The sequence below is a fragment of the Balearica regulorum genome, chromosome 1 (assembly GCF_011004875.1).
Source record: "Balearica regulorum gibbericeps isolate bBalReg1 chromosome 1, bBalReg1.pri, whole genome shotgun sequence".
In the NCBI taxonomy this organism is placed as follows: Eukaryota; Metazoa; Chordata; class Aves; order Gruiformes; family Gruidae; genus Balearica; species Balearica regulorum.
The window spans coordinates 53,976,874-53,997,647 of record NC_046184.1 but is presented as its reverse complement, the minus strand read 5'-3'; the positions used below and the strand labels follow the sequence as shown (position 1 = coordinate 53,997,647).

Genomic DNA, 20,774 nt, shown 5'->3' with positions numbered 1-20,774 from the left:
AGCCTCGTGCTCTCAGTACCTACCAATGATGAGGGCATGCTTTGCCCTGCTCACCAACAGCATCTCCTGGGTAAGCTGCACTGGAGCCACGTGATGCTACCAGGCAAGGCCCCCACACACACCAAGGAGTCTTCACTTGCATCTCCAGGACTGGTGTATAAATCCAATGCACCAAACACAGTGGCAGGTATGTGACCCACACTGAACAGTCTCATGCTTCAGAGAAAAAGACACTTAAGAAGTCTGCAGAGATGGCTCACTCCAGCTGTTACATGAAAACTACACCCATGGGCCAAACCTTATGGCCTTGTAGGCTCCAGCTGATGACGGCGACATCTCCGCTTCATGGGCTGAGGGCAGGTGCCTCCAGTTTTACCAGCCTAATGAAAGAAATATTCAGCATGTAATGCCCCAAACTCACCTCTCCCTTGACATCTTCTGTGTTATTATCTTACTATGTCCAGAAGCAATACCATAGGTTCTCATAGGCCACATGAAAACCAGAGGTTAGGGAGCACTCAGCTATGGCAAGTGGAGAACAGAACAGACAGAAGTGGTTTGCCTCTCTCTCATCTCCTCCCTCTGTTCCTGCTCTTTTCTGAACTGCCTCATTTAGGAAACAGTTCTTGGCTATTGTGTTGACCATGGAGCTTCTGAGACCCCATATTGCCCACTGCCCTGCCTCTTAGGGGAGAGCTCCCTGTGCAGGGAGACAGTTTCCCGGCTTTGCCAACACAAGGCACAATCCTGAATACTGTTTTGGTTATATCACTCTTCCTTGGAAATGTGCAGCGATTTTGATTCCCCATACCAACGGTTACAGCATTTGGCTTGCTTTAGGTAGGCAGAGGAGAAGGGAGCATAGAGCACTAAAGGAGATAAGTCCAGATGCATGGGAGACAGAGCTTTAGGGAGATGAAAGACATCAGTTTGATCCACATGAAAGAGGCAAGAGCTAATGCAGGGCTGGCACCTGCCTCTCTATTACGCCGCGAGCCACCTTGCTGTGGCCCTCATCGTGGTGGCTGGCAGTTACTTTGCATCCCTTCCAGTTCCTGGCTTCTCCCTCTGTGGTGGGGAGCTGTGTTTGCCTCATCTGCAAGAACAACTTCTTTCTATTCCCAGTTCTTCGCCTTAGGCTAATCTCTGAGAAAGGGCTGAGGTTTCTCAGTTCTATGCCTCTTAGGCTCCCTGTCCCAAGCCAAGTATCTCAAGCCCTGAGAGACAATGCAGTCACTGTTTGACAGGAGCATCCATACTTCATGCCAAAGGATGCTGAGCCAAGTATGAGGCAAGCCTACTGCAAGCATCTAGTACAGCAGAACAGGGATGGCTCATATGCCTCGCCTGCAAAGTCCCCATCCCCTGTACGCCAGCACTGGGATCTCTGAGGGATGTCTGAGGTCAATATACAGACATCAGCCTTTCTATCTATTGCAGTGTGGAGATATCCCCTATCTTGCAATGCAACTTTCTACTGCCCTTCTGCCATGGCTCCCATTCCTCTTAGCCTCGATCTGCATCTTAGGCTCATTCATTTTTGCTGCACCAGCTCAGAGCTGCTGTACCCAGTGCTGTTCTGATCCCAAACCTTCACAGAAATCTCTCACCCTGGTGGAAGTATCTGTTGATGAAGGGTCCAGTGCCATGGGGGATGATTCTTAGCCACCAATCTGACTGGTTAGGCATTGCAAGTCTGGTTAAATTCAGAGAAAGGAGATTTTTGAGCTTACTTACTCAGAAATACACAGGCTTTGTCCTTAAGTGAAAGACATGGGGAGTGGGAAATCACATATTTGCATAAAAATTCAGGCTATTCATTTTCTGCTTTATTTAGTAAAATAAATGGAAAAGTTCATTCAAACAACCTCAAGCAATCAATCTGTTCCTAGTGTCAGAACAGGCTGACAGTGGATCCCAGCATGGCACCAAAAGCAAGGAGAATGAGGGGAAAAGATCTTTGGGAACTACAAGCTTTATTTCTGATATTGCCATTTTGCTGTATCACCCTTTGCTCCAACAGAGGTGGCATGGAAGGACACAGTGTAGGGCAATACCAGAGCTCCTGGAATACTGAGAAAAGAGAGCTGGAGCAAACAAATGAGACGGGAGAAGAGATTCCTAGAGAGGACAGACAGCATATATGTACATAGTATGGAGATGGGAATCCATGACCGACTTGGCCCTTTAATCCTACTATCTGAGGAATTCCTGAGCTGTGGAGCTCAGTGAGCAATTCATACACCAGAAACAGATGACTCTGGGCACAGTCATCCTGCTGGCTGAGAAAGAATCAGAGTTCCTCATTGAAGGCCTTCTCCTCAGGTTCGTCTTCTTTCTAAAACACATTAGAGGCATGAAATCAGTTTTGATGTTGCTCAGTTTCTCAGCATAGTAATAAAAGGAAACAAACCAATTTAAATGCCTCCCTCTGCTGTCTATGCCACTGCCCTATCTCATTTCAATTGCACAACACGGGGTCCTAACACACAATGCCTCTGTGCTATAGGAAGATAGCACAGACAGAGAACGCTTCACACTGAATGAACTTGGAGATTAAATTGTCTCTCTCCCAGCAGAGACCTCTGGTAGAGTCCTGAACCCTTGTCTGTCTACTCTGTTCTGTGGCCTTCTTGATAGATTTCCTTCCTATCCATGCCACTGTCTCTCTGATCCTCTCTTATGTGCTTGCCATCCACCACCCCCATTTTCAGTGTCCAAAAGCACCCTTCACTCTGTCTCCCCAGCTGCTGTTCCCAGAAAACAGAGGCCTTACTGAGACCTTCATAGAGTTGCAGAGATCAGTGAAGTCTTCTTGCTGTAGACTAGGAGGCAGAGGTCAGAGACTCTACAAAGACATTAATCTCTACTCTGCTCTAGATCTAATGCTTTTCTGATGTTCAGGTGCAAATAAAAATGAGAGAGGATGTGGCAGGGGTGGGAAGGAGTTCAGGGAACTGAAGTCATCTTCTTCAAGAGCCTTGTGAGAAACAGCATCATCCTACAAGATCCCAGCTTCCTGTAGACTACAGGAGTCCCCCTTTACCTTCTGCATTCTTTGTAAGAAACGATTACAGAAGTCCTGTACACGCTCAACAGAGACTTCATCCAGAGTCAACACATCCTGCTCCTCATCTGGTGCATGGAATATAGCCAGAGCTGGTAGCTGGGACTTCTTCAGTTTGAAGAATGACACTGTTCGTTCATTGCTCTTCAAATTGCTGTCTACCAGGATAAAGAGAATCTGTGATGGAAACAGGAGAGGAAACATGAGCACAACAGAAGCTGAGAGGGAGAAGAGATCCCCAAACAGTGATCATATGAAGATTAACAGTGATATTTTTATAAAGAGTTAGAGAAAACCTACCATATTGTGTTAGGACAACATTTTCCTCTGCCACTATCTAACTGCACCATGCAGTGCATTTTTCTGTATTTTATGAAGTCCACACTTACACTACCAAACAAAATGTCTTCTTTCACCTTCTCTAAAAATATATCTACAGTATGGCAGGAAGCCAGTCTCCACTGCTATTCTCTTAATAGATGAGGAAACAAGATGTCTTTTATTTTAGTGGCACGTGTAAAAGAAGCTGACTCCTCTATTTGCATGTTATTTGAATAAGATGCTCACATCTATGCAAGACCCAGAGTGGCAGAGTAAAAAGGTGTTTTGGTGTGTGGAGAATCGAACTCAATTGCAAGAATGTGGGAGTGAAGCACAGGGCAACAGGAGCCTGGAAGGATAAGAACATGAGAGTACCAAATACAAAGGGCATATTTAAGTGAGCTGCAGTGAATAGAAATGAAGACACAATCATTTGGGAAACAGGAGTTGTTGGCAACAGCCCAGCTCAGACCTGGGGAGAGAGGCCAAACAGTGAATAAACCAGGATGAGAATGACCTGGATTCCTGAATAGTCTTGGAGAGTAAGATCAAGCCAAGGATTAGGATTCTGCCGGGATGATTCACTAGCACGGATTTATCAGAATTGGTGACCAACTCCATGACTTTATTTTAAGAGTAAGTTTCAATGGACATCTTACAGGTGCAGCACAAATTTAAAATTTTGGAATCTGAAAGATTATTAATAAAATATACAGCTATCTCAAAAATCTTTGTTAAATTATCTATTAATACTAAATACAAACATTATGTATAAATTTTACAACAGAAAATAAATATGGCAATTGAACAATTTAATCAGTGACCTGATTAAATAGAATCCCTTCGCAAGTGACATCCAAGTCAACGAAGCAAATATGCAGGTAACATGTCATTTTATCTTCTCTTTATCCTGTGCAGTCTACTGGCCCTAGCATATTCAATGTATCTATGGACATGGATATGACTTAACATATGCAAGAAAAAAGAAGAGTTTAAAAAAAGAAAAGTAATGCAATGTGAAGATGACGTGCCCAGTTCCCAGGCTGACTCATGTTTTTCTTTCTTTTCAACCAAGAACACTCAAGTTAGTTCAAAAGTTTTTTCTTCTCTAAAAATAAACTTGGTAAATCTCAAATTCTTTATTAAATTTATGTTCTATAAAAAACCAAATATATCTGGAAATTTTCCTAGGCAACAGCCTATGGGAAGGAAGGATAGTTAGACTAGCGTAAGGTTTAACTGCAGTTAATCACTGTGATACAGAAACAAGAACAACACTTTCACTGGTTATATGATATTTATCACATGCAATTTCTCTTCCAAAATTCAACTGTGCCCCAAGGGCAACAAGCTAGTGAGCAGACAGGTTGTGGGGAACTTCTCCCGGAGTGCTAAATTCATCCTTTTGCAGGATAAAACACCAAGCTAAGAAGGGTCACAAATCTAAGGGTCACAGGTCTAAGGACCTGATCTAAGACGCTTTCAGCTGGAGCAGAAATACTTGTTTTAGGAATCTCCTTCTAACTAGCAAGCTGGAAACAGAGGCCAGTGTCAGAGAAGAGCACTTTCAGAGAGTTGGTATAGGAAATGGTATCACATTTTCACCAGTTCATTCAACAGCTTTTGGTTTTCTCTGTGAAAGATTCACTAGACAACAATGGTTTTTTAATCAAATGTTAAACAATAAGTTAATTTTAAAAAAGCATTTAGAATATCTAGGTTGTTAAATGTTGTCGCTTTCTATAGAAAGTCTCCCCCACCTTTAAAACAGATCAATAGAATTTTAACATGGTAATATAAATAAATGGTAGTCATCACTCTTCACTTTATCAAGCTTCCAGCCTTTGTTAAAAATCCCAAAACTAAAAAGCCGTACACATTTTATCCATGAATACAAAGAATAGAGTAAGAATAAAAATGTTGGGGTTTAAAACTCCAAGCACCTTCTTCCTTACAGAAGAAAACGAAAACACACAAACAAGTGGTCCCTCAGCTAGAACGGCTGAGATATCATCATTCACAGTTCCTGACTTGGACCTCTCTAATGACTCACATTTGGCTCACAGAGTTACAGGGTGACAAATTAAAGCAAAAGTTTCCTTCCCCTCTGATATTCCAAAAATACAGGAGAGACGGCAATTGCATTTGTCCACTGTCGCTCCAAAGAAGACAAGACAATAAGATAATGCCTATATCACATGCGTTTTAGAATGATGCGTTCCCGGTAGGTGCTGTGACATGGGGTGAATCCTCCCTCAGCAAAAGGACAGGCCGTTCATCCTACGCTGATGTGCTCCAGGGGTCCTGCCAAGGCCAGGGTGGCCTCAAAGTCACAACTGTGAGGCAGTCTGTAAGGTGTGCTGGTACTGAGACCACAAGTACTAGAAGTCTGGTCTCATCAGCTGGAAACCAAGCAGGTTTCTCAATGGGGACGTTTCCAGGATAGATGCTACCTGGTGGAACTGGCATTTTCTCATGAGGAATTTATTTTGTTCAGAGATTCCCAGACTGCTCTAATCATAGAGAATGAATGCAGTGACCATGGAAAATTATACTGACCATGAGACAAGATTCACTTTGCCTAACTTCTGCCATCTAGATCTTAAGTTTGCCTCAGCCAGTCATCTTGGCAACCTGTACAATAAATGGCACTTGATTCCACTTATTTTAGAAGGGGAGGAAGGACATGTCTGTTGTTCTCTACCAGTGCTGAAAAGAGCCTAAAGCCTTATCTCAGATGACTTACCAAAGCTATAATTAGCCAAAACAAATCCCACTTATGATGCCAACTCTCACATCACTACTAAAAACCAGGTAGTTCCATCCAAAACAGAAATTTCATTTTCTATTTTATACTATGCTGTACAATAGCTGTTTATTTCATTCTGAAACAATTTCCATTAAATTCTTTCATCTTGTAACAATATTCTTGCCTGTGTTCAGAGGTCTGCTGCTGGAGGCAGTGAAGGATCTCTTGCATGGATGAGGAACTGCTGACAAAAATTCTCCCCTCCACACATCATACTCCAAGAACACAGAATACAGTTTAATATTATCTTTGCACTGTCACCTGCAATAAGCTCTCTTTCAGAAAATTTTGTACACTGGTGCTGTCTTGGTGTCTTCACAACTTGATTCCTAGCCCAGTGCTTTTAGAACATTGAGTTCTTGGTAAATACTAAGATACAGAATGATGTTATTGCCCAAGGAATTAACGTTAATTGAAAATAGTACTGCAATGGTAGAAACCAATTTGATGTTGCTTAGTTTTTCCTCTAAGGAAGACAAACAGGAAGGATGATCAAGCCTCACATCCAGTGTTTGACTTTGAACTTGATAGAGCTGCAACCTTCATTCTTTGAGGAGACTGTATAAGCAAAAAGATCCAATTCTGAAGTAAATATCCAACTTGAGTAATTTCTTGCACAGCTTACACAGTACATCAAAGCAAAATGAAAACATTAGTCATGAATTAAAAAAAAAAGCAAGCTACAAAAACAATTTTATCGCAGATACTGTTACGTGATATAGACAACCTGTATTTACAGGTTCCCCTGTTTATGGCTAAAAGAGGCATCTCTAAATATTATCTCTTTCAGTTCTGGAGCCATCAACGTCTGACAAGAAAAATAAAAAGTGTATGAATGACTATCTGCAAAAGAAAGGGCACCATCCTTTCGTTTTCATGGAAGAACTCCTGAAGGACTATCAGGATTTTCTCAGAACCCATTTCTAAATGGGCCTACATATAAATTAAAAGGGACTTTGCAAACATATCTACCCAAATCATTTTGAAATTGTAAACCAGTTATATCAGTTGCAGCAAAAGCTGCTTTTATTATTCCAAACATCACCTTATTGAAACTCCATCAAACACCCATAAGGAACACCAGCTGTAATTGTCATGTTATACTCTGATACTGTGGAAATAAAACTGAAGATGCTTATGCTAGTTTGGCTCAGCAATGCAAACCCTGACATTTCCTTTCCAGTAGAAAGCCTGGACTCTTGGCAGTACTTTCTCAAATAAGCACATATTTTGATTGCAGTGGGATCCTTCCAAGACGACTGGTGGATTCACTCCTGCAGCTGCAGTGCTCTGAGCTCTGTTCACTGTTATCCACCCACAACTGTTTCTCAAAGTCTGCTAGAAAAGTACCATATTTCTTTTTATTCTTGTCAGCTCTTGCTGGTTTAGCATCATCTAACATTTGCATTTTCCTCTCCATCATTTTATAGTCCCCAGGTTCCACGATAAAATCTAGAATAATCTAGATTGCCTTCAGACACTCACTGCTGCTCAGGGTACAGTTCAAGCTATTTTCAAATAATGGTCCTCACCATACATCCTCATGGATCCTTCAGCTGAAAATCTCAGCTTCCTCTCAGGCAAAAATGGAAAGATTACAAACCAGAGATGAAGGGACCATAATCCAGGAACTGGCAGGTGAATCACCTCCTCATGATCCATTAACGGTTGGACTCGATGATCTTAAGGATCTTTTCCAACCTAAATGATTCTATGATTTTCTTCACTCTTTGAGGCCAGCCACTCAGCAGCAGCAGTTCCTCTTCATCTCACCATCAATCCAAGCAACAAGTTTCTCTTCCTCCTCCAGCTGGTGATGACAATGAGAAGGACTCCTCTTCCCTCAGAGTGCAGCAGAGATGCGTGAAAGGATCGGTAGCCCTTCTCCTGCTTGGGAACCCTCTCGAGGCTCTGTTTGTATTCTGCACTGGCATTGTGGAGAAGATGCAACGCTCACCGAGTCTCCTCACTCTGTTCCGGCACTCTGCAGTCATCGTGAAGCACTGCTGGATGCAGTGATACATGCTCACGGGGAGCCTGAACACCTCTCCACTGCACAGCAATGATTCCTTGCTCAAACCACTGACAGCGCTAACCCTGCAGCACAAACAAGCCTTTCACCACTAGCCCACAGGCTATGAATTATTCACTGGTAATCCTGAATAAAACTCAAGTCAAGAATCTTGCATTTATTCACAGATAATCTGCGAGCTGCAAAGAGGCAAAATCTACTCAATACTTTACTTGTTTGGAAGTAAACCTGAGTTAACTTGGTAACTCCACTTCTTAGGAAAATTAGCCAGCAGAAATTTCCATGATATTGTGCAGTGGCTGCTTCTGATACCCAAACTAATTCATGTCTTTCTGCATGGCAGAGCAATGGAGACAAACTTAAGTGGGCATATCGCTCTGCTTACTCCTTAGCATCCAGATCTAAGAACCAAACAGAGGGATCCTAGCTTTCTCTTACTGCTTTGTAAGACGACAGTCCAAATCATAATTTACTCCCTAGAGTGCCACTCCTTTAGGAAAAACAAATTATTAGACTCTAAGTCCCTTCATCTATGTGTCCTGCAGTGCCACTGCAGTAAAGTGGAAAGAATTAGTCAAATCTCCACATCTTTAATCTCTGTATTTTACTCTGGCAAACTTCTAGGCCAATTCGGTGGGAAACTTGCCTGCACGAATAAAAAAAAAATCACATTTGGCTTGTTGGCAATTCATAAATTATCTGGACATCAGTACAACATTTTATCCAATGTTTTGTGAAGTATTTCTAGGAAAATTATTCACATTTTTTCCAGATCTAGGCATGTCACATGAAGAGAAAACTAGTTGCAGCTGCAGCAGCAAAGGACAGTGACGCTAAGCAGTAATGTGCTGCGTTAGAGCTATCTGCTTAGGGAAGACCTGTATCAGACTCTGCTGCTCGTGGAAGACAGTGATGATGGTGTCACTATAACACACATTTCACATGAAACAGCTGGAATTTTTCAGATAAGTGAGTTTTCTTTTATCACTATGCATTCATCAAAGCAAAACACTTTTGAAGACACCTTTTGATTTTGATGCCTGGTTTCTGCCTGGTCTGTTGCTAATGGGCGGGACAGATGGCAAGGTCCAAAGTAGTCCTGCCATAAACAAGTCTCAAGACTTTCGAGGGTGCATGGTTCTGAGGTGGCCCTTCCATTTGAAGATGAGGACATACGTGATTTTTAATCTGCCTCTTCAGTACCACAAACAGGGGTATGCAATTGTTCTTGTTCTCAAACCCCAACTCTTTCCAGCTCCACAATTCTCCTAGGAAGATCTCTTCCACTGCCTCTCAGCTCAGCCTTCCCTGCTGCTGTGATCTTCTGCCCCCCCCCCCCCCCCATCTGCTGTTCTCCCTTGCCCCAAATGCCTTCCTGTTGCTTTCAATCCTCCTTTGCTTGCCAGTTCCTTCCTCTGTTCTCCAGACATAAATTCCCCTGTAATCCAGCTGCTGGCAGAGAATCAGCCATGGGATGATTTACTACTTGGGAAGCTTTGCCCACAGAGGGGTGGGAACCAGGCGAAATTTCTCTGAAATATCCCATCTATCCCATCACCTTTGTGTGGGAAATCCAACAAACCCATCTGCAACTCCATTAAAACAACCATTTCCTCAGGATCCAACCAGAAGGCTAAGGGTTAAGAAGCACCACGATATTAATTGCTGTCCGGTCACTTATATAATGCTCCTTGGCATCTTGCAGGCTGTATATACAAAATCACCTCTCACACCAGTGGAATGCAACCATCGCCAGACTGAAGTGCAGCAGCTGTTTGTCATCTCCCAGTGCGAGCAAACAAAACTGGACCAGAAGCAAGGAAGTACATAATGTCCCACTGAGAGAGCAGAGGAGTGGGATATAGAGGATATTTTCCCCGCAAGGAGGCAAAGTGGCTAAAGGTGAACAGATCCAACCCCTCCGCTTAACTATCCAGCTAATCCTCTTTTCTTGCCACTTGGCCTTTGCTCCCTAATGCACACAGAAGGAGATAACACCCTCCCCATCCACAGAAGAAACCACTGTTCTCCTTTTTTTCTCCCTAATGGCTCCTCTTCCTTTCTGTTTGGACTTACCTTCCCCTTGAAGAGCTCCGCTGCCGCCCGATATCTGCGCATTCGCTCGGGGTACTTTGGAGACATCTTGTCTGTGATCAGGAGGAGGTGAAGCTGGAGCGAACTCTGCATCACACCTATTGCTGTCTGCCGAAAACACAACCACCACAGACAGAAACACACACAGAAAAGGAGATTGAGAACATTCAATCTGCATTGGATGCGCTGCCAGAGGGACATCAATTCTCACATCTCAGTTGGGATTTCTTTGCAAATCAACCTCACAAGCTTCCTTTAAAGCAGGAGGGATCCAATCTGGGTTCTTTGTGGAAGCACTTAACATCCTGGCTTTGCTTATTCTGGAGACAAGAGTCTGAAGACCACAAGGGTTCATCACTGGCCTCAGGATAGTCAGCAACTAGGCAGGGGGGCTGCCTGGATACAGAAAGCTGAAGTCTAGAGGGGCAAAGAAGTGGAGAGGGAAGGCCAGCAAACACTGAATGTAAGGGGGCCCTGAATCACAGAGGTCCAGCATCTGGCTGAAATGGGAGCAAAAATGTGGGAAGGATTTGTGGTGTCGGTTGATGCCTCCCCCTACTTCCTTTCTTTAGCGTTATGCTGTGTGCAGGATGGGGATGAGTTCAGAGTTTCAGCAACCCCAGGGCCTGGGCATTGCAGAGTGCTGAGGGTTAAAATTGCCTCTGCAGTCCCACAGTGGGAGAAGACCTGGAGCCAGCTGTCCCTTGTCCCCTGGGCAAGGGCCAAGCGGGCAGCACACACTGGCCCTCTGTGAGGAAAGGACCATCTCCAGGCACTCACTCAACTCACTCATTCACTCGTCATCTCACTTCTCCTCCTGCCCACTTCCCGCAGCCCTGCAGCCTCTCCTTCAAACTAAACAGCAGCCGGGCCAGACCTGCTGCCTCCCCCCCATGCCACTGAAACCACGGAGGTGCAGACTGGGCAGCTCCCTGCCAGAGGGAGAAGAAAGTTTCCACACGCTCCAGGAATAATAAGGAAGGGGTCAGGGAGTTCATGCTGGCAAGGGCTGTGCACTGCAAAGCATCTAGTTTTTGGCAGCCAGGACTCTGCTGTTAGCGTAATATTTATCAGCCATTTTCTACCCTTTCACTTCTCTGGTGGTGTGCAGATGGGGAAGGGTAGAGTAGAGGGGATGCAAACCAAGGCTGGAGAGCATTAGAAGACCTCATGGGAGAGGACAAGGCTGAAGGTGAAGGTGAAGCCAGCCAGCACCAAGGGCCACAACAAGGCTGAGCTGAGAATGCGCAAGGCTGGAGCAGCAGTTCCTCCTGCGGCTCCACACAAAGATGTGCCTGTCCACGCAAACCTTGTGCAAGAGCGATCAGCAGAGCTCATCAACATGGCCAGGTCACATCTGACTCTTCTGGAAAGCCCACAGGGTAAGCATTGCCTAACAATGCCTGAAGGATGTGGGAGAAACAGTAAGGGCCCCAGGATGGGGAGAGAAACTTTTGGCAGCACTCAGTGTGATCCGCGTGACCCCAGCCTCTGCTGACCAGCAGCATTCTTAGATGTAAACAGCATATGCACTGGTAATAAATATTTACAAAAAAACAAGCTACCTTAGTGGAGCTGGGAGGGCTTTGGGCTGAGGACTGCAGGAGGCACTGTTAATTGCAGCACCTTGATAGGACTCCAGAGTGTCTGGAAAAAAAATTGGAACAACATTTCTACTGCCAGTCAGGGTGGAGGGGATCAGCTGAACAGCTCAGGACTTCTCGGTCAGGGAGACAGCCTGGCTGCCGAACAGGACGCTATGGAGCAAGAGCCCAAAGCATCAGCAGAAACACATGAAGAAAGAGCCACAATCTAATGAATTGCCAAAAGATGCAGTAGAGGCTCCAAGGGTTCAGAAGGCCTGGGTGTTTATAAAGATAAAAAGAATATACCCGCTGATGTGACTTGGGTGCTCTCAAAGGGCTGTAAGGACAGAGGGGCAGGATATAGATTTTCTGTCCCCAGAAATATTCTGTGATTTTGAAATGTTTTTTTTCACATCCCTTATCAAGATAAAAAAAACAAACCAAATTTTTTTTTTCTTTAAAAAAAAACCAACATCACAGAACTTCTACAGTATTTCACTCTGGAAACAAAATGTTGCGCTTCAAAACAAAATGCTCTCTCTACTGACAGGCTGCACTTGAGCTGGTAAATATGTCAGCCCTCTTAGCTGATCCTTGGCATTGGTTTGAGAAGGAATAGCTTTGAAACAGGTTGGACCATTCTCCTTTGATTAAATTGAGCCTCGTCAGCACTGCTGTAACTATTCAGAAGTCCACAGAAGAGCCCATTGGCAATGACAAAGTCTCAGCCTTGTGGCCACTAGGGCTTCAAAGACCCATTGGCTCCACAGCAACAAGCCCAGTGAACTGCTGAAATTTCAGGAGATCCTAAATCCATAGTCACCCTCTATAAGGGAGAGGAGCACTGGGAACAAGTGACTGCCAGTCAGCTGGGTGAGTTAATGAAGATGGCCAACATGGAAGCATCCTATATATTAATTTTTTTCTTGAGCTGATGAATTCTGGAGTAAGGGATAGAAGGGATGGGAAAAATTTGGTTGGGAAGTTTCCAACTGGCTCTTGAATATGCCTTCAAACAGCCAGGCTTATGTCAAACCCTATGTGCTGAATAATGAAGAAGAGCTTGCCTTTTGGGAGTAAGTCATTCAAGTTTCCATGTTTCTCAAGGCTTCTCAGCCAAAGAGAGGGGATCATGGCTGAGCAGGGTCTGCAGGCATGGTACGACACAGCAAATGTCCACAGGAGGAAGTGGCACTGCTGTCAAGAGTGGTAAGAAATGGAGCTCTTTACCCACCAACATTCCAAATTTACTGGAAGGCTAAAGGAACTGCCAAGCCCCCCCTTCCTCTCCCCACCATACTCACACACCCCAGCACAGCATCTGCTTCCAGTCCCTATATGGAGTAGCAGCAAAGACCTGTGTGTCTTCCCCAACCCCATCCACACCGTTGCCACAACCCTTGCACACAGCTGGGTGTGCAAACTCTTGGGCCAGAGGACATCCATGAGGAGGAGGCCAAGTGCCAGAGTGAGGGCTGTGGGGAGCTGGTATTTACCACAGGGTTGTACTCTGTCACCAGGCGGAGCTCATTCATCCGAATGAAACGAGTCATCTTCTCAGCATCAACATCTTTGCTGTTCATATCCAGATCCCTCCGGTCATTGTCTACCTGAAGACATGCAAAGACACCTACAGTCACAGCTGTCCTCTCCTCTCAGTACCTCCTCCAGAAACCCTGATGGCGCCCACTCACGGAGACACCCACCCCCTGGGACATTGGCATCCTCTCTCCCCATAATCCCCACTTCTGGAGCTCCAGAACCTACAGATACCAGCCTGCACTTCAAGATCAGGATCTTCCACCCTCCTTCAGTCTCCCAAGGACAAGGCAAACTCATGGCATAACAGAAATCACTGAGGACTCCAGACATCCCTACAGTATACGCTCCTGATGCACTGGAGACAGGGAGGATTAGCTGATAAACTATTCTAGGCGTTGTGGGGAGAGACCATTAAATAGTCTAACTCCTTGCATCGATTTTGGCTTTACGCCCCTTTTTAAAATCTTCATTTGCTCATTCTATTTCTTCTACAAGTAATAAACATTGGCATGGGCCTGTATGGGTTTCCTGGAAACATTGTGCAAGCAGAAAATCTCTCCAATAAAAAGAGGAATTTTTCTTCCAGTACAGCAGAAAAAAAAGAAAAAAAAAATGAAGCCCAGCACATTTTAGCTTTAGAGGAAAATCCATCCTGCCACATATCTCCCCACACTTCACCCTCCCACCCAAATGATGTGATTTTATTGAGGTTTTCGTGACCTGGTAAACAGAGAAAAAGCAGGCAACCATTGAATAATAGCTAAACCACCCAAAAGGGCGGAGTTGCTGTGCAGTACCACCGCAGGATGTGACTGAGTTGATCCTATACATGCAATAGGAACAAAGTTTGGGATTTGAAGGCCTTTAATACATATGTTGAATGAGGTTCTCAGAGCTGAGGCAAGGTCCACGTGCACACCCCAGATTTTATTCTCTGCATCTGTACAACCTCTGAAAGTGCTTGTGTTAGTTTTTCCAGTCATGTACAGACATCTAAAGCCCTTTTTGCTGTTCTGTGGTCATTGGCAAGGTCTTTGATCTGGTAGGGGGCCACAGCACCCTGTCTGGCAACCCAAACTGGTGCTTTTCAGACTGTGCAGCCTGATTCCCCTCACAGATTTGCTCCTGCATAAAATGAAAGGGCAGCTCTACTAAAGTAAATGAGGTCAGGCCAGTGTAACACCTGGGCGGGTGAGATCAGACAGGCCTTGGGAACCAATCTAAAGCACCCCGGACTCCACAGAAAGTCTTCTCTTGACTTTCATGGGCTTCTGGAAACACCTGATTTACATTTTGGGATAGTAACATCTTAAATCTGAGCTTAACATTTACAATTTTAAAAAATAAAGCTAGAAAATAGCCTGCATCTAATAGTTGAAGCTCTAGTCAAAATGTCTTCATCACTCCATATAATTAGCTTGTTAGCATCTGTTAATTATGTTCTTTTTAGGTCTATCAGGCCAGATTCCTCACTAGAATAAATCAGTTTCCCTCCACTATATGCAAAGAAGTCTCACCAGTTGACAGCAACCCCTCCTACTACTGTAATTATGGTTTAAACTTCCAAGCATTATAAGTGTTTCATACTCTGCAAAAGCAAAGAAAAAATGAGTTTATGCCTCTGATTCACTGCTCTCCTGGTCACACATCTTTGTATTTTTCAAATGAGTATGTGATTCCAAGCTCTTGTCTCAGTTCTTTTTTCTTTTCCTTTTTATCTCTGACCCCTTCCTCCTACAGAGTATTCAGCACAGAATAAAAGGAAAAACAATGTGTCTGAATAAATTAATTTAAGAAAAACTGACAATTAGTCAAGTGAATTGTCAACCGCATTTGAACCTGACTAGTGTATTAGTTTTTTGGTTGGGTTTTTTTTTCCTATTAAATAAGAGTTCAGCTGCAAAAACTGGACTGTGAACAAAGACTATTTGTTATAATATAATCCAAATTCCAACAATCCAGACACTTTCTTTTATCAAACACCCTCCCAATGCAGTCATCCTCACTATCTGCCACAGTGCAAAAATAAAGGATCTTTTCAATTTTTTTGGAAGAAAAACACCGTGACTAAGAACCAAAACTGAGATGGATGTTGCTTCAAACTGCAACATCTGTACATAGCAAATAAAAGGTTAATTAAAAGGACCTGCCTACCTATTGCTCACTCTTAGATCATTCTCTTTGAATTATTTGGATAATACCAGTGGTAAACACAGTGCAAGAATTGACGAGAAAGAAAGAAAGAAAGAAAGAAAGAAAGAAAGAAAGAAAGAAAGAAAGAAAGAAAGAAAGAAAGAAAGAAAGAAAGAAAGAAAGAAAGAAAGAAAGAAAGAAAGAAAGAAAGAAAGAAAGAAAGAAAGAAAGAAAGAAAGAAAGAAAGAAAGAAAGAAAGAAAGAAAGAAAGAAAGAAAGAAAGAAAGAAAGAGAAAGAAAGAAAGAAAGAAAGAAAGAAAGAAAGAAAGAAAGAAAAGAAAGTCTTTGTCCAATATTTGCACAACCTGGATCTAGAACTTGGCTAAGCTGCCACGTTTAGTTTCCCCAGTACACGTAGAGTATCCCCGTTCCCCTACCACCACCCCATGTGCTTAGAGCTCTGGTGACACAACACTTCATGGGCTTTTAGGACATCTTGTACTACCTAGGGCCCCTCTCCTATGATACATCTCTCTCCCCAGTTTTCAAGTGCCACACTTGTGTGAGAAGGGGCAACACGAGGAAGTTGATATAACCAGTAGAATATTTGCTCTTAGCTTTGTTGGTACTCTTGAAGCAAGTACACAACCCTTCCCAATATCATCTCCTTAAATTTCAGCAAACACAGCTTCAAATTCAGTGAGGCACCAGCACTTACAGCTGGAGTCAACAAAGATTTTAATTTGCATAGCATCCATCCCTGAGAAACTGCCAAGTAACATTTTTAATGGGCCCATGCCCAAAGCATATTTATGGAATAACTCTGCAAACCATGGTATAGGAGACAGAAAAGAGTGTTTAGGATTTCTTCTGGTGGCAGAGCATCTGTAACTGCAGAGACCCAGTCTGGATCTGTTTTCAGTGACGATGGAAAAGTTGTGCACCCAGGGAGACAGCTTTGCCTGCCTTAAGTGACGCTTGGCAAGATTTGATATCAAGCCTGCTGTGTTGATCCATTGCAACATGGCCTCTAGATGCTTTTCATGTGTCTCAGGAGCCTTTCCAAAACCATGGGAACCCCATCCAAGTAACACTGAGCTCCAGGCAGATCACAGAAACACAGACATCTTTCTTCGCAAAGAACTGGGTGCTGGACCAGATCCACAGGCGATCTTAAAATGGAGAATCTCAATCAGGTGTAATAAATGTTGCATGTCTCAGTGAGGGGCACTCTGCAAATGAAAAAAGACCTCTTTGGGGCAGGAAGCTCTACAGATGTGCTTTTAGGTGGGCAGGCAGAGTGACTGTCAACGATAAGCGGGTTTTGGCTTGCTTGCTCTAAGGAGAGATGAGCAGCTTTAATCCTCTTTATCATTACTACTTCAAGATTTAATTTCTTCTTTACCGTGACCGGTGGGCAAAAGAACTCCTAAATGAGAGCGTTAATTTTGCGGCTCACGCCCCGTAGCTCCCCGGCTCCTGCGGCCACGGCAGCGGCGGCGCCGTGGGTTCCCCATCACCACCCCCCCCGCCGCCCCACGCCGCGGAGCCCACGCACCCTGCGGAAAAGCGTGATGGTGTTCGCCGCCACGCCGTAGCGGGACAGGACCGCGGGGCTGGTGCTGAGGCCGAAAGGCACCTCCGGGATCCGGCCGGCCGCCAGGCGAAACTGGGACACTTCGGGGCTCTCCGGTTCCTGCGGTGGGAGAGGGAAGGTGAAGAGAGGTTGGGGGGGGAAGGGGGGGGGGAAGGGGGGGTGAAGGGGGGGTGAGGAGCGGAGAGCCCCCCCCACACACACACCGCCCGCCCGCAGGCGGCGCGAGGGCGACACCTACCGCCCGCCCGGCAGAGCCGCCGGGGGAGGGGGGAGAGGGCCCGGCGGTGGGGGCAGCCCAAGGGGCACCGGGCTAAAGCGTCTTTCTCTCCCGTTGTCACTTTGCTTGCGTGGCCGGGATGATGTAGAGGTGCCCGCTTAGCCCCGCCAACCACCTCTCCCCCCCAAAATCGGGGAAGTCACCAGGCGGCGATGCCAAGAGCTAGCAGGGAGCTGTGGCACTCTGGGAATCTCACCTTCCCTTTCTCTTAAACCTCGCTTCTTTCTCCCATGCTAACAGCTAACATGGTGATGATGCGAAGTCCTAGGGCTCTTGAAAGGGAGGGGAGAAACCCAGAATCTGGATGTAGCACGCTTAAATATACATACACATATATATATATACACACACACATCTCTATACACATACATATATGTGTGTGTGTATATAAAATAAATATATAAACCCATAATTTTTAAGATAACCTTGATTGCGGACTCAGGGCTTTACAATTTCTAAACACCTTGCATTAGCATTATCCTGGTTCCTTTTAAACAGGTGACAAATATATTCTTTAAAAAGTAGCTAATGAAGACACATGAAAGAATAGAAATGTGCAGTTTCTCAGTAATTGGAGGTCCATTTTCTCTTTTGCAGCGAGAGCATTAGCTACAGCCTTAGCCCATGTTAAAGCACATTCCCAAGCTTTCTTTTGAGTGATGTACTTTTGATACTTCTACTTATTGGATTTAAATTCTCAAGATGCAGTCTCTGCTTAGAAATTGGTTTGTTTTTCTTTTTGGTTTGAACCGTCAGCTCAGCTGATTGTGAGCCCAGAGAGAATGGAAAACAAAATTCCTTCTTTAGTCAAAAGAAAAACAGCTCTCGTGACCTGTTTTGGAAATGCCAGCACATCAACATGGCTCTGGTGAGAGTGCTAAAGCCTGGGGTGGGAATAACCTCACTGGGTTTTGGAGCATTCCTGGGAAAGCTGGGGTTTAATCAGGCCAAGCATGACCCTTTCTCTCAAACGTGGGTTTCTGGAGCAGTGTGCTGTTTTTCCATCATGGCATGCTGTTCCCAGTCAGGGAGGCCATGCTCATTATACGGAGAGCTTGCTGAGCCGCGTACTGCAGTGAATTGAAAGGCCGCAGCAGAGAAATAATTTATGGCAAACAGAGAACATGGACATTATTTGGATGAATATACTCTCAGGCAGAGGGCCAAGACAAGCCCTCATGGCACACATACGTCTTTATCTACTGTTTAAATGCAGCCCTGTCGTGCTTCAGGCATTGAATCCCCGACACGTCGCTGGCTGCTACCCTGTGCTCCTGGCAGCCGGGGCTGTCCCCGCGCTGCAGGACGGCATGACCGTCCCTCCCTGCCCTGGGACTGTGCGTGCTGCATGGGAGCAGCCTCCTGTCGACTCTGATGAATGAAATCCTGCAGCGGGAGGGAGGCCGCAGTGGCACAAGACACCAGCGGTTATGCCTGGCAAGAAGCCACGGTCCCTTACCGCAGCTCGGCATGAGGCTCTGCGCCCCGAGTGTGGCCCTGCCACAAACCCAGCCAGCTGCCCTGGGGGAAGGAGGCGTCTGAGCACTTTCGTTCTGTGTGTGCAGATTGCCTCAATGGTTTGCAGGGCTGTAGCATTGCAAAAGCAACCCCTGAGGAGCTCTGAATGCCTGTAGGCACTGAAGGCGAAGCAGCTGGTGCTCTGTGATCAGTGCTTAGCAAGGCCCCTGGGGTATAAGCCTTCCAGCACTCACACACTTGTTGCTGCCCACGCTGCACAGGCAGTACCATCAGTTCTCGCTCTGCAGTGGGCTGCATGATACCCTTCCTAGGCTGCCCTGCAGCCGCAGGCACAGGGCAGGACGAGGAAGGAGCTTGCGGAAAGGAGTTGTTTTTGAAAGGCTGAAGTCTTCTCTGACAGAAGTCATGAGGCAGTGCATGGGCAGCAGAAGCCCAGGGCAGAGCTCAAGGAAAAGGGGGGAAAAGGTGCAATTTGGGGACCTTAAAAGTAATGACAATCCTGTCAAAGAGGCCTCTTTTATGCTGGTCTAACTCAATAAATATTTTTTTTCTTGTTTGCTAAGGAAAAATATTCATGTCATTTTGGGGGCAAGGGGCACATACCCATCAGTCACTCTAACACCTTTGGCTGATTTCAACTGAGTTTAGACACAGAGAACAGAGATCCCAAGGGTATCAACTCTGGGAAACGAAGCAGCAAGACAGAGATACCATGCCTACATCCTCCCTGGAAAGAGGTTGCAGCTTGAGCCCAAACCATCTTGGACTTCAGAGGACCCGCAGCAGCGCTCGTGCCTGAGCCCTGGTTTCCTCAGCCCCATCACGCAGGCAGTGCCTTGCTCTGTCTTTGCTGACTAAAGCAAACAACTGATGTTCCCACTCACCCCCCCGCAACACTGTTTCTCTGCCACCCACGTTCCTGTTTTGCTTCCCCTACTCTCTCCTGCTCCAGGGCTCCTATGACCTCCTCCATCTTCCTCCTCTGCTCCATCTCCCTTTCTACATACAGACCAAATTCCCTGCATTCTTCTTGGGGCCTGTCACCTAATCCTTCCACACGCCTGTCACAGCCCCTGCACCCTCCGGAGCAGGAGCTGCCTCGGGAAGGTGTTTACACCATTTCCAGCCCCACACCCCCATAGGGGAGGTGCTATGAACACACCTGGAAGAATCCAATGACCGCCACCTCTGCACCACTGATAAAGGCTTCAGCATCTGCAATGTCATTCAACAGGACAGGTTTCTCTGCGGTGCTGCCCGTGCCTGGAGAGGAGAGGTCAGACAGAGGGTACACAAAGCAGCTCAAAGAGGCTCCCCCAACACACACACAAGAATCCCACCCATTACATGCCCACCCACACACCTCTCCTGCAAGCTCAACATACTTCCACAGTACGGTCTATGTAAGGTGACCCAGCATAAAGAGAACTCCCCACAGCAGACCCATCCTTTTCCCTGAGCCGGGAGGAAAGCTCACTTACTGTGGGATGCAGAGCCACTGTCTCCAGCACACCCTGCTGGGGAGCCCCCGGTGAGCAGGAGAATGAAGAGGCACGGGAAGACTGAGGTGTCCATGATGCCAGCTTGTCCTCTCTTCACCATGCCACCTTGCTCCAGTCCTCTCCTTGGCAAGAGACACGTCAGCTGCTGCAGGGGCCCGCAGTGAGAAGTGGGAAGGGCAGTGGGAAGGGAGCAGCTGGCCCAGAGCGAAATCTTCAGCTCCTGAGATAACTGCCTGGCCAGGAGAGAGTCCCTGCCTGCTGTGCAGGCACCAGCCTTGGAGAGCCTCACCAACACTGCCACCAGCACATACTCACCCACAGCACCGGACATCTCG

At 45.7% G+C, this 20,774-nt stretch overlaps 1 protein-coding gene across 1 annotated transcript; it reads right to left on the bottom strand.

Annotated features, from left to right (window-relative positions):
- Positions 1 to 1,807: 1,807 nt before the first annotated feature.
- Positions 1,808 to 20,602, bottom strand: ERP27 (endoplasmic reticulum protein 27). Its single transcript, XM_075749849.1, has 7 exons — positions 20,419 to 20,602; positions 20,100 to 20,200; positions 17,143 to 17,280; positions 13,406 to 13,519; positions 10,306 to 10,431; positions 3,047 to 3,244; positions 1,808 to 2,338 (listed from the first exon to the last, which is right to left on the bottom strand). The coding sequence occupies exons 1-7, from the start codon at positions 20,537 to 20,539 to the stop codon at positions 2,294 to 2,296; spliced, it is 843 nt and encodes a 280-aa protein (XP_075605964.1). The 5' UTR covers positions 20,540 to 20,602; the 3' UTR covers positions 1,808 to 2,293.
- Between the last annotated feature and the right edge of the window lie 172 nt (positions 20,603 to 20,774).